Source organism: Musa acuminata, chromosome BXJ3-10 (assembly GCF_036884655.1).
Source record: "Musa acuminata AAA Group cultivar baxijiao chromosome BXJ3-10, Cavendish_Baxijiao_AAA, whole genome shotgun sequence".
Classification (NCBI taxonomy): domain Eukaryota; kingdom Viridiplantae; phylum Streptophyta; class Magnoliopsida; order Zingiberales; family Musaceae; genus Musa; species Musa acuminata.
The window spans coordinates 22,690,604-22,705,200 of NC_088358.1; the positions used below are offsets into that span (position 1 = coordinate 22,690,604).

The following is a 14,597-nucleotide window of genomic DNA, read 5'->3' on the forward strand; positions in this document are numbered from 1 at the left end:
TGATGCATGGGTTATCTCAATGTAATAAGAGTTGAACCAATTTGAGAGAAATGAGGTGTGAAAACTTGTTCCGATGCCAAATGACCATTTAGTTATTGGTACTAAATGGGTCTTTAGAAACAAGTAAGATGAATTTGATATTGTGGTTAGAAATAAGGCTAGATTAGTGGCCAAGGGTTTCAACCAAGAAGAAGGTATCGATTATGAAGAAACATTTGCTCCTATGACACGATTAGAAACCATAAGGATGCTCCTTGCCTGTGCTAGTAGTAATAATTTGAAGTTATTTCAAATGGATGTTAAAAGTACTTTTCTTAATGACTTTATTTCCGAAGAAGTATATGTTGAACAACCTCCTGGATTTGAGAATGATAATTTCCTTAATCATGTGTTTAAATTGACTAAAGCTCTCTATGGGTTGAAACAAGCACCAAAGGCTTGGTACGAGAGACTTAGCTCCTTTCTTATTTAAAATAATTTCTCTAAAGGCAAGGTCGATACTACATTATTTATTAAAAATTTTAAAAATAATTTTCTTGTTATTCAAATTTATGTTGATGATATTATTTTTGGTTCTACAAATGAATCCTTATATGAATCGTTTGCCAAAAGTATGAGTCAAGAGTTTGAAATGAGTCTAATGGGTGAACTAACTTTCTTTTTAGGCTTACAAATCAAATAACTTAGTAATGATATTTTTATTAATCAAACAAAATATGCATTAGACTTGCTAAAACGATTTAATATGGATAGTTCAAAGGCTATCAATGCTCCTATGAGTACCTCCACTAAGTTAGACATTGATAAAGTTGGAGAAAGCTTTGATCAAAAAGCTTATAGGGGTATGATAGGTAGTTTACTATACCTCACCGCAACTAGACCAGACATCATATTTAGTGTAGAACTTTATGCTAGGTTTCAATCTAATCCTAAGCTATCTCATCTTAAAGCAGTCAAAAGAATACTTAGATATCTTAAAGGAACCACAAATCTAGGATTATGATATCTAAAATTCAAAAACTTTAAATTAATTACTTATGTTGATGCGGATTTTGCTGGATGTAGATTAAATAGAAAAAACACATCCGGAACATGTCAATTTTTAGGACATATACTTGTCTCTTGGTCTTCCAAGAAACAAAACTCGGTTGCACTATCTACGATCGAAGTTGAATACATTGCAGCTAGTGCTTATTGTGCACAAGTTATATGGATGAAAAATACTTTGAAAGATTATATAATTTATCTTAGGAATATTCTCATAAAATGCGATAACACAAGTATAATATGTTTAACAAAAAATCCTATTCAACACTCTAGAACTAAACATATTGATATTAGGCATCATTTAATAAGAGATCATGTAAATAACCATGACATATCTTTAGAGTTTATTGACACTAAATATTAATTAGTCGATATTTTTACCAAACCTTTAAATGAAGAACAATTTGATTTTATAAGAAGGGAGTTATGGATGTTAATTGTCCGAATGCATGAATTTGTTGTATTTCTTTTTTGGACTTTCTCGATTTTTTAAATAAGGATTTCATGAAATCCAGAATATCGATTTATTTAGTATCAAATTTATTTCATACCCTTGCTCCATCACTTAATACACTTAATCCCTTCACTCATGAAATTTATTAACAAATACTTTTCTCATGGATTTTACTCTTGTGAATTTTTAATGAGAAATGGATTTTATTCATGAACTTTTATTCAAGAATTTTTAATCCTTTAATTGATGCTTACTCTTGTCATGAAAGAAGAATTTTATGAATTTTTAGTGTGCAATGATTACTTGCAAGAGTGACGATTTGATTTCATATGGATATTTTGATTATTTTCATGAATCCCTTCTCTATACTAAAGTTGACAAATGATTTAATTGATTGTTTTGAATTTGACTTGGTTCATATCTTTTCATGAATTTGGTTCTGGATGAATTCCCTCGCCTTCTTCCTCTTCTTGTTGTTTTTATGATAAAGGAAGAAAGAAACTTGCACTTCTCAAGAAGAACCAAAAGCTTTTGCGCCTTTAAAGTAAAAACTAGTTATCATGTAAAGTTTTTGCTTAACTTCTTATTTTTTGCTAAATTGGTGTGAAACTTGCTTGAATTTTTTTACCACACTGGTATTGTTGAATGGTTTTCCTTTTTGTTGATGACAAAGAGGGAGAAATGGAAAATTGATGACAACTTGACTTTGAACATTTTGAAATAATATGTAAAATGTCTTGTATCATAGATACTTGAATGCTTTGTAAATGTTTGAAATTTAATTGGAATTGGCAAATGCATTGCAAATACTTAAAAAATATCAAAATGTTTGCTTGAAACATATCGTAATATGGCATGATTACTTGTAATCTTTTTATCATGCTTGATTTTATATCAAAATGATAAATGTTATGATGAGGTATCATGAGCTTAACTTGCTATTTACAATTAATACCATGCCTAAAAAATGATGAATTGTCATCTTGCTAAATTTCATATTTGAAAATGATAATTGTTTATTATCATTGAACTTGAAAATAAATGTCATGCCTTGACATCATTTTTATTGATGAATATGTGATATCATATTTTGAATTGGTGAATCATGATAAGTATCATATTGTGCATGTTGATAAATTTAAATGAATATAACTTATCAGTTCGATGCTTGAATTCAAAATCTTAAATTCACGAGTGTCTTTTCTCAAGTATGACATATAGATAGGGGGAGTTAAGGTTAACTCCTTCACCAATTGGTTGTCATCATCAAAAAGGGAGAGATTATTGAATCTCGGATTTTGATGATGAAATCAATTGATAAATTATTTGACCTAATATATGTGTTAAGATAAATGTGCAGGATTAACTACGATAGCAGTAAGGCATAAAGTAGTTGATGGACCGGAGTTAAGATCAAGATTTCGTTGGGAGTTCAAAAGTTCATCAGAAGGTCGGACGCTCGTCGGAAGTGACCGAGACGTCCAAGTGCTTACCAAAGAAGCTCGTCAGAACTCGCCAAGAAAATTGTCATAAAGTCCAGAAGGTTGCTGGGTGTCCATTTGAAAATTACCGAGAGATCATTGGAAGTTCGCCGGAAGATCGCCGAAAGCTCGTTGGAAGAAACTAAGACTAATCGGACTTGATTTACTTAAGTATATATTTTAAGAATCATAGTTAGTATATAATTAGAGTTATATTTGAGAGGTAATCCCATCAACTCTGTTAGGGGCAATTGGGCTCGAAGTTAGGCTAGTTTGGGTCGGATTTAAGGCCCACCCAAGTTGTTGGACCCTGTATGGCGGTGGCACCGCAAGATTGGGGTGTTGGCACCTCCTGGAACATAGTCTCCTAAGAGGACTGGGTGGTGGTACCACCGGCAGTTATTACCTGCCAATGGTGGTATCGCCTATCAGGTGGTGGTACTGCTAGAGCTCGGTCTCCGAGCTTTGTTAAGTAGTAGTATCGCCCAATAATGGCGGTGGTACTCCCGGTACCCCAAAAATCTGAGATGAGATAATTTTTTACTCCAATTTTGAAGTCATTGGGGCCTAAAAATACCTAACACTTTTCTGCATAAAAGGGTAAGAAAGTGCAATCGAAAGTGTGAAAATTCTAAGTGTTTGGGGTGTTAAAAGTATTGTAAAAGTGAGAAGAGTCCTCTCCTTCCTCTCTTAGCTTTGTAACCATCAAAGAAAGAGGAGTGAGGCATGTAAGGGTTATCTTCTAAACCTGGTAAAAGGAAAAAAAAGCTGTAAAAGGTGATTGGTCTTCGCCTATTGAAGGAATCTGAAGTAGATATAGGTCATAACAATTGAACCACTCTAAATTCTGGTTTGCATTTCTATTTATGTAATTTATATTACTGCAAACTTTCTTAACTTTCCTAACTTTCTCTTTACACTCTTGCGAACGCTTTCAAGTTTAATATCTTTCCGAAACGGATTTAATTGAAACGAATATTTTTTGAAATCAATGATTTTTCTGTTGCACTAATTCATCCACCCCCCTCTTAGTGCCACTCTTGATCCTAACAGGCCATACATTTTCTTACATTAATTAAAATATATACATATATTTCAAAATGCTATTTTGTGCAGACTTGTGATTGGATCTTTTTTTATGGACATGATAATTGACATTTTGTTTTAATTAGAAAATGACCTTACATTCTGATACAAGATTATGATATAAACAATATGGATTGACAAATATAGAATGATATAGAAGATCATGATTTAGGCAAATATAAAATGATAACTTTGCATTTTTTACATGTTATAATTCTCAATCAATCTATTATTTGAGAATCAATCACAGATTTAACTATATAATTTGAATGTATGTTTTGAACACATGATTGAGGGAAATCTCTTTCTCACTACTTATATAAACACATGTTATCTCAATGAATGAAATAATCTCTTTAATAATAAATTCTTCATGGTATCAGAATCCTCTTGCTTCAAGTAATGCTTCAACAAATTTGATTGTTATCAGCACTTGCGATCTAAAGAAGGACTTAGGAGATAATAGAAGATATCACCCTCTTCTGCATATCTCAGATCAGATCCTCCCTCAGTGCACTTCTCAGATTTGATCTCCTTCAATAGATCATATCTCCACCATATGTGCATTCAAATCAGACCATCAATTGATTCTGGATTTTTCTTATTGGATCAAAACATCTTCTCAGCATTTCTTTCCCCTCTACATCTAAAACTCCAATTATTGTTTCCTCTGAAAACCTATAGGACTTCTATCTATCAATGCATCAACTAATCCCCTTCAAGCTCTCTAAAGGCGGTAACTATATATTTTGGCAAGCATAATTCACTAATATCTTTTTTGGATATGATTTATAAGGCTACATTGATGACTCTCTTAGTTGTCCACAAGAAAAAATTTAAATATCAGGAGAACTCATCCCAATGACAAATCTAATCATAAGTTTTGGCTATGATAAGATCATCTCTATCTACAAGCTATTCAAGTCTTAGTCACTAGCTCCATAAAACATTTAATCTCTTCATGCAATACTATAATAAAAAGCATGATCCAAGTTACAGACCACCCTTGCTAATCACTCTCGCACTTGCATACTAAGTCCTTTATCTACTCTAATAAAAATAATACAAGAGTAAAGTACTATTATTGATTATATACAAAATCTAAAAGTTATTATAGATGATTTGGCCTTAATAGGTCATCCCCTTGATGATGCCCTATTATTTTTAATGGCCTAGTAGACAAATATAAGAAACTAGCAGTAGCAATTCAGGCACGTGACTCACTAATGTCATTTGAAAAATTATATAACAAGTTGATTAATCATAAAACATATCTAAAATGAGGAGAAAGATGGGACCAACTATCACAGCTCAATTCAATTAAAAAACTAATAGAAAAGATAATTAAAGTAAAAAAACTCAATAAAAGACTAAACAATATGCCTCTTGGACACTTGGGTAATACATAAAGTCATCATTCTTCATACATTATCAACTCTCCAACTATGATAGCAACTTCAACTCAAACAACTGAGAAAATAACTTCAACTATAACTATCAGTAATCCTTGCATCCCAATAATAATAATTAGCAAAAGGTCATTTGCTAGCTCCATGACAAAATTGGACACACAACAAAAGTATGTTGATCTCGACCTAAGCCTGTTACTACACCCAACTGATCTCAAGCAAGCATCATGACTTCTCCGACTATTTATCCAAGCAATTGGATTGTTGACCTTGGTTGGATTGTTGACCTCAGTGCTTCTCATCATATCACTTTTGAGTTGTAAATTTATCTATTCACATCGACTATGGAGGCAATGAAGACATCATCATTGGTGGCATTATCATTGGCGATAGTAATAGAATCTTTATCACTCATACTGGTTTGATAATACTTAGTTTAGACATAAACACTTTTACACTCAATAATATTTTGTGTTCACTTCATATCAAAAGAAACCTTATTTCCATATCTTAATTCTGTAAATAAAGTAACATATCTATTGAGTTCTTTTTTGACTGATGTTTGGGGCCCCACACCAACTACTTCCTTTGATAATTTCATATTTTATGTCATTTTTGTATATTACTTAACTATATATATATTATATCCTCTTAAACATAAATCTAAAGTCATTATATCTTTACTCATTTTAGAAAGCTAATTCATAATTCTTTGGGTTTACCATTAAAACAATTTTCTCTAACGGAGAAGGTGAACACTATGCTCTAACAACTTATATGTCATCATGTGATCTATAATATCTCAAATCATCATGACACACACTTCAACTAGTTGACTCTGTCGAATGAAAGCATCAACATATAGTTGAGGCTGGTTTTACCCTCTTCAACCAAGCCTCTATGCCCCTAACCATTTGGTCATCGACCTTTCAAACTATAGACCACTTCATTAACTGTATACTTATCCCAATCTTACTACACAAGTAATAATTTGAAAAACTATTTTACAAAACCCTAAATATTTGTAAACTTAAAATATTTGGTCATTTATGTTATCCCTACCTATGCTCCTATTCTTCACATAAGTTAACATAAAAAATCTAAGCCTTGTATCTTTATTGGGTATTTCATTGAATATAATATTTTTTTTATGCTACAATCCTTAAACTCAAAAGGTCTTTGTATCACATCATATTATTTTTGTTGAGTTTATTTTTGCCTCCCAAAATCTTGCTCCTTTAGTAATGTGAGTCACTATAAAAACTTGCTAGTTACAGGTGCCATGCAACCCAATTGCATGAGTGATGACACATGTAATTTATTGCACAATCTTTTTTATTAATATTAATAATGATATTTTTTCACTTTGTATTATATGATGAATATATTGTGATGCCCTTATATCTGTGCAATGGGAATTGAATTATGATGAGACCATGATAATAAGACCAATTCACCTTTAAACATAGATCCTAAATATTCCTGATCATAGTTACTCGACAAAGACATCGTGATAATCGGATAAACCAACGTACTATATACATATCTATATGATAGAGGTAGCTAGTCTCATAGCTACTTATGTAGGGATAATGGGGATATAATGTAGGTACTTATTAGAGAATGAATTCACTAAATGATTTGTTTATGGAATGCTAGATGATTAATGATACCTCATAGTTGGACAGCGATTTCATAGTCCCAATTATATATCTAATCCTTAGACTTGAGACACTAAGGATGATTTATTTGAGTACTCTATTCTTTGATGCTGAACTTATAGATATGGAAGTTTTAGATCTAGTATAGTCGATCATTGGGAAAAACAACTAACCTGACAAATGTAATTATGTGTCAATAGAGGATCATCCACTCCTGATATAATGTGAGAAATATCTCGTGTGTTCTCACTTAGGAAAATCTCCAGCCATGGTCATTTGGATTGAGAGAGGAGTTCTTTGGGAGAATCCAATAAGAGTGAGATTCAGATGGATTCCGTATGAGTCTGACAATACCATATCCAAGTTACGGTCTCTAGGATATTAGATGGATGAGGGACTATAGATACATGATAACTAAGGACAAATAAGTCCAATGGATTATATCTCCCTATTTTTTTGGAGACTAAGGCGTAATGGCCTAATACATACATAGTCGATAAGTGGAGTAAACTATTATGGGATAATAACTATTAGTGAGACCAAATATATTATGAAACTTGAGAGGTTTTTGGATAGGGATTCGATACCCATTAAGCTAGTAGGGCTCAAACGATCACAGGCTAGACCCCAAGAGCCGCTGGCCTCCTAATCTCTTCCTCCCATCTCTCCATTGCCATGAGCCCCTCCTTGGTGTGAGAGGATAGCAAGAGGGCCGACCCCCTTCTTGCTTACTATTATTGCATGGTGGTGCGTTGTCATAAGGAGAGAACTCACAACGAAGAGGTGCATTACCCGTGCCGCCCATTGTGTGGATCACTGCTAGAGAGGAGTTCATGAGAGCACCTTTATTCAACAGATCAGAATCTAAATTCTAAGGGGATATATGAGCTTCCCTAGGTGAGAACATCTCATCCTCTTATTGTAGTATTGTGATTTTGAGTTTTACGCTCCCGGTCATTACTCGATGATCCGATGATCCGTGTTTAGGAATCGATTTTTGTTTTATTTTTTCGCTACGCATGTGATGCTCCATTATGTTTCCTAACACAACTATCTATCAATAGGTTTATATGAGTATACCTCAAACCCTTCAAGTGCATCTCTCACTGCATCAATCAGTAATTCTCCTCTAGACCTATACTCCCTTATTACTCTAGTTCAACAATACTTTATCACCTTTGCAATTGCCACATCAACCTCTCTACCGACTGACGCTGCAATGCCTAATGAAGCAACACCCTTGGCACTATAAATGATGCCTTTTGTCTTCTCCTCGACTAAGTGGCACCGAAGTACATCAGCATGATTATGTATATGTCACTAACTTTTTATCAATTCTTATACCTTCAACACAACCCAATAATACCACCTAGCTTAGACATCACATGACAACATGCTCTAAAAATGAAATACTCAAACCATATCAAATTCTTCATTTCCATGCTACTATAAGCTCTTCACTTGAGCCTACTAAATCTACAATCATCACCTAAGCTCAAAAATCTCTACACTATCAAAAAGTCATGTCGGAGGAATATGATACCCTACTACTCCATAAATACCATATGGAACCTTGTACAATCTCATCTCACACAAAATATCATTAAATGTAAGTGAATTTTCAAATTAAGTGGAACCTAGATAGATCCATTGCTAAATACAAAGCACGTCTAGTGGCTAAAGGGTTTCACTAATGACTATATGTTCATTTCATAAAGACACTCAATTAAATTATTAAACCAATGCTAATTCGATTCATCTTGAGCTTGTCTATTACTCAAGGCTAGCATATACAATAGCTAGTTGTTAATAATACTTTTTTACATTGGACTTTAATTAAATGTGTCTTTATATAGCAACCCCTGGCTTCATCCATACTCAATATCTTGATCATGTTTGTAAACTATAGAAAGTTATTTATAGACTTCGCTAAGCTCTAAAAGCCTGGTATATTCAAAATGGCTTAGTTTTAATGTCCATTGGCTTCGGAAACTCTAAATCTGACACCTTGTTATTCCTACGACAACATAAGAGATGAATTATATATCTACTAGTTTATTTGAATAATATTATTATCACAGACAATAATTCTATAGAGATCAAGCAATTCTTTAAGCAATTGATAAATTGATTGTCCATCAAAGACTTAGGAACTTAAGCTACTTTCTGAGAGTGGAAGCAACATTCATGTCTTTTGAACATTTTCTATCTTAGAAGCACATTCGACATATATAATCAAAGATAAACATGTAGAATGCCAAATAAATCATCAACTCCACTCTTCATAATCGAGTCTCCCAAATTATATGATGGTAGCTCTACTACGAATCTCATATAATACCGATAAGTACTTGATTTATTAAAGTATTTATCTTAAACATGTCTAGACATTTCATTTGTAGTCAATAAATTATCATAATTCATACATCGACCCTCCATTGTGCATTGGTTTATACTAAAATGTGTTCTGCAATATCTTAAATGAACTCTCAATCATAGACTTCTTATTCATAAACACTTATCACTTCATATCCATGTATTTATTGATGTTGATTGGGTAAGCAACACTAATGATAGAATATCTATGTCGGCCTACATTATTTTCCTTTAAACAAAACTCAATTGAGTTACCAATCGGCTGCACGAACTTAGCATCACCTCCCAATCCACTCATATAATATACTATGATAATGTTAGTGCCATCTACTTATGTACTAATATGATATTCCACTTTTATATGAAACATATTATGATCGACTTCAACTTTATTAGAGATTAAGTTGTTAGATATTAACTATGTGTTTGTCATATCCATAATTCAGATCAACTAGCAGATTCCCTCACAAAACCTCTCGCCCAAAGAATATGCTAATTACATCAGTCCAACAGTGACACCTATTTCAGCAAACACATGATAAGTAATGTAAATTATGAACATAAACTTCAAAAGCTCTACATGGTCATATGACAAAGGGTCCAATGTAGTCCGTCATGACCAAATGTCTCTACAAGTACCCGCATGACACCATTATGGAACAAGATTGCAAACTAGTCATAGACAATATCCCAAAAGCCCATCTAGCCAAGTGTCACCACGGTAGCTCATGGGTGATATATTGGCTAATACTCTGTGCCACTTTATGGAGCTAAAAAATTTCTAAAATGGTCATTTAGATGGCCTATTTCTAAGCAATTTTATCTCTTTGCAATGACTGCACACAACTTATGTTTGTAAGCTCAAAACGACTATAAAAGCTAACAAAACTATGCTACTAAACCAACTGCAAATCCTCTACATGTTGTCTAAAGTATGAACCAAACTAAAAGATATAAACATACATGAGCTTTATATCAAACAAACTAGCGGTGTGACTCCCATCTTCCTATGAGCATTGGGAAGCTGAAGTTGGGTGGGAGCATTGCCACCCCATCTCCGAGTCCTAAACCTCTTCTGACCCCAAGGTTGGACAAAAGCACCATGCCCACTATGAGCCAACGTTGGCAAGGAGATAAGTTGTTGCTAGTAAAAGCGGATGGGTCACCTCCCCTCTCTGCAAGGAGGGAGTCCTCATAGCAACAACAAGAACAATAACAAGAGTAACAACAGTCATGATCACAATTCCCGTCGGAGAGATCGACAAGCCCCTCAACACCCCATGTCATCCTAGCACCCTCAATCACAACCGCCATCTCCACCGAAGAGAACGTTATTTTGTCTAGACTTATGAGCAGACATGCAAATCATCAAAATTTTTTTTTTGAGACAAGTTAATTGGCATTTTATTCGGATTACAAAATAAACCTTAAATCCTACTTGTGGAATGATAGTATGGAGGATGGCCAAACATTTTCTTGTATCAATTAAAATACATACATATATTTAAGAATGCTATTTTGTGTAGAGTTGTGAGTGGATCTTTTTTTAGGGACAAGATAATTAACATTTTATTCTGATTAGAAAAAGACCTTAGGTCCTAGTATTTATGGACTGATAGAATGGAGGATGACAATACATTTTCTAACATTCAAATATTTAAGAAGCCCATGTTGTGGAGATTTGCGTGAGCATACGCAAATCAAATTTTCATTTTAAGAACATGTTAATTGACATTATATTCAGATTAAAAATGACCGTAAGTCATACTTGTATAATGATAGTAGGATGATCGTACATTTCTTTGCATTAATTAAAACAAGTGCATATATTTAAGAATGCTATTTTGTTGAGACTTGTGTGTGGGTGATCAAATCAAAGTCCTTTTTTAGGGACATGTTAATTAGAAAAAGATCTGAAGTCCTTAACTCGTTCTTGTGGAATGATAGTATTACATTTTTTTGCATTAATTAAAATACATACGTGTATTTAAGAATTCTACATTGTGGAGACTTAGTGGGTGCTCGCGTGACCCAAGGATTAATGGACATCTTTATTTTAGGGACATGCTAATTGCTCTTTCATTCAGATTAAAAAGAGACCTGAAGTCAAGAAATTATAATACGGAGGAATCTCAGATATAGGTGTGTTGTACTGCAGCTATCATTATAAATACTCCCATCGCTTTCCACCGAGGAGGGCGTGCAATCGTAACTTATCTTCTTGGAAAGGAGTGCTTCCATATCGGTGTCTGCAAATGGTGAGAAGCTCAATTCGCCTTCATGCTCGAGTTCTTTCGACTGCATATATTATACACAGCAGCAATATCATACGATAATGTCAATTATATTCGGTGGTGTTGACGCATTAATGCACGCAAGCAGGCTAAAGTTGTCAAGGAGGGGCCGTGGGGTGCGAACGCAGGGAATGCGTTCGATACAGGTCGTGTTGACCGCTTTACCAAGGTCAAGATTTACCATGGAGATGTAATATACGGGTTGGAATTAACCTTCGTCGTGGGTGGTAAACCCCAACCCCCCATGCTTATTGGAACCAAAAAGCGCGCATCCCAAGAGGTATACATTTTTTATTAACATCTATGAACTCGCATGTACATGTACAAATTTTCTTGTGTTTCAATGCATGTTAGAACAAAAGCACATCACTCTTCTAGGAAAACCATCTTATATCTAATTGCTATTTTCTGAGAACAGATAAAGCACTAGAAGAGTTCCAAATTCTTATTCTTTTTCCTCTGGGTTTCATTTCTAACTCAGCCAATGATCGCTTGTAGATCACCCTCGATGAGGACGAACACTTCATTTCCATCTCGGGATACTTCAAACAAATGTTGGGAAACGACATTTTCATAACACAACTGACTCTTACCACCGATGAAAACAGAAACGTAAGTGCTGGCAATGAGACGGGCAATCCTTTCTCCCTCGCTTTAGAGGAGGGAGGTCAAATTGTGGGCTTCTGTGGACTTGTCGGTCAACCGACTGTCGCCGTGGGAGCCATTGCGGTGTACTGCTCCTTGGCTGATTCCTAGATATGGATGCACTAGTCCGTGTAGGGTTGCTGCTACACATATGCTATACTAAATAAGGAGCAGCAGTTGTCGTCATCATCGTTGTCTTTATTGTTGTTGTCCCCATCGTCATCCTTGTTGTTGTTGCCGTCGTCATTATCGTCGTTGATGTTCTTATCCTCAAAGTATTCTTAAATAAATTATAAACCACTTGTTGGTCTACTATGATATGTTTGGACTACAGTCATCCAGTGTATTGTTATCCGATTCATCAAGTGAAATGGGAACAAGAAAGAGCAATAAAGAGAAGAAAGAATGTGCAGGTAACTAGAAGGAACGTATAAAACTATGTACTCAAATTGTATATAAACCGTTTAAGTGAGATCTTGGTTGTCCAAATTGGGAGCTGATTTGGAATCAACCGAGCTCCCTTTCTAAAGTCAATACCAAGTCAAACTTTACGGACACCAAGTGAATCCACACCTTTTTGGCCAATTGGGCAGGTTGTGGCTCTCTATGAGCTGATCCGGCCTTGTGCATTGTTGTAGCGCTCCATGAGCCGATTTGGCCTCGTGTGGGTTGTAGCGTTCACAGTGTCGATTCGACCTAGCACCTTGTTGTAACGCTCTTTGGGCCTATTTGGTCTTGTGCATTGCTGTAGCGCTCCATGTTATGGTTCGGCCTTGCATGGGTTGTATGGTCAATTTGGCCTTGTCGGGTGTCCATTGGCATATTGCCGAGAGATCATCGGAAGTTCGTCGGAAGATCGCCGAAAGTTCACTGGAAGAAACTAAGACTAACCGGACTTGATTTGCTTAATTATATGTCTTAAGAATCATAGTTAGTATACAATTAGAGTTATATTTGGGATGTAAACCCATTAACTCTGTTAGAGGCCAATTAGGCCTGAAGTTAGGCTGGTGTGGGTCGGATTCAAGGCCCACCCAGGTTGTTGGACCCTGTCCGACGATGGCACCGTAGGATTGGGCATTGGCACCTCCTGGGACACAGTCTCCCAGGAGGACTGGGCGATGGTACCGCCGGCAGTTATTACCTGTCAATGGTGGTATCGACTGTCAGGTGGTGGTACCGCCAAAGCTCGGTCTCCGAGCTTTGTTAGGCAGTAGTATCGCCCAATAATGGCGATGGTACCGTCGGTACCCCAGAAATCTGGGATGAGATAATTTTTTACTCCAATTTTGAAGCCATTGGGGCCTAAAAATATCCCACCTTTTTCTGCATGAAAGGGTAACAAAGTGCAATCAAAAGTGTGAAAATTCTAAGTGTTTGGGGTGTTAAAAGTGTTGTAAAAGTGAGAAGAGTCCTCTCCTCCCTCTCTTAGCTTTGTAACCCTCAAAGAAAGAGGAGTGAGACTTGTAAGGGTTATTTCTTAAACCCGGTAAAAGGAAAAAGAGCTGTAAAAGGTGGTTAGTCTTCGCCTATTGAAGGAAGGCCATTAGTGGACGCCGATGATCACGACGGAAGAGGAAGAGGAATCGGAAGTGGATGTAGGTCACAATGACCGAACCACTATAAATTCTGGTTTGCATTTCTATTTGTGCAATTTACATTACTGTAAACTTCCTTAACTTTCTCTTTACACTCTTACTAACGCTTTCAAGTTTAATATCTTTTTGAATCAGATTTAATCGAAACAAATATTATTGGAAATAAATGATTTTTTTACTGCACTAATTCACCCTCCCTCTTAGTGCCACTCTTGATCCTAACGGGCCATATATTTTATTTCATTAATTAAAATACATATATATATATATATATATATATATATATATATATATATATATATATTTCAAAATGCTATTTTGTGCAGACTTCTGATTGGATCTTTTTTTATGGACATGATAATTGAAGTTTTAATTAGAAAATGACCTTACATTCTGATGCAAGATTATGATATAAACAATATGGATTGACAAATATAGAATGATATAGAAGATCATGATTTAGGCAAATATAAAATGATAACTTTGTATTTCTTACATGTTATAATTCTCAATCAATCTATGATTCGAGAATCAAACACAGATTTA

General features: G+C 34.9%; 1 protein-coding gene across 1 annotated transcript; it reads left to right on the forward strand.

The window, feature by feature from the left end:
• The first annotated feature begins 11,700 nt into the window (after nt 1–11,700).
• LOC104000551 (jacalin-related lectin Calsepa-like) lies at nt 11,701–12,768 on the forward strand. Its single transcript, XM_065170302.1, has 3 exons — nt 11,701–11,772; nt 11,897–12,088; nt 12,307–12,768. The coding sequence occupies exons 1-3, from the start codon at nt 11,770–11,772 to the stop codon at nt 12,562–12,564; spliced, it is 453 nt and encodes a 150-aa protein (XP_065026374.1). The 5' UTR covers nt 11,701–11,769; the 3' UTR covers nt 12,565–12,768.
• Nucleotides 12,769–14,597: the final 1,829 nt, after the last annotated feature.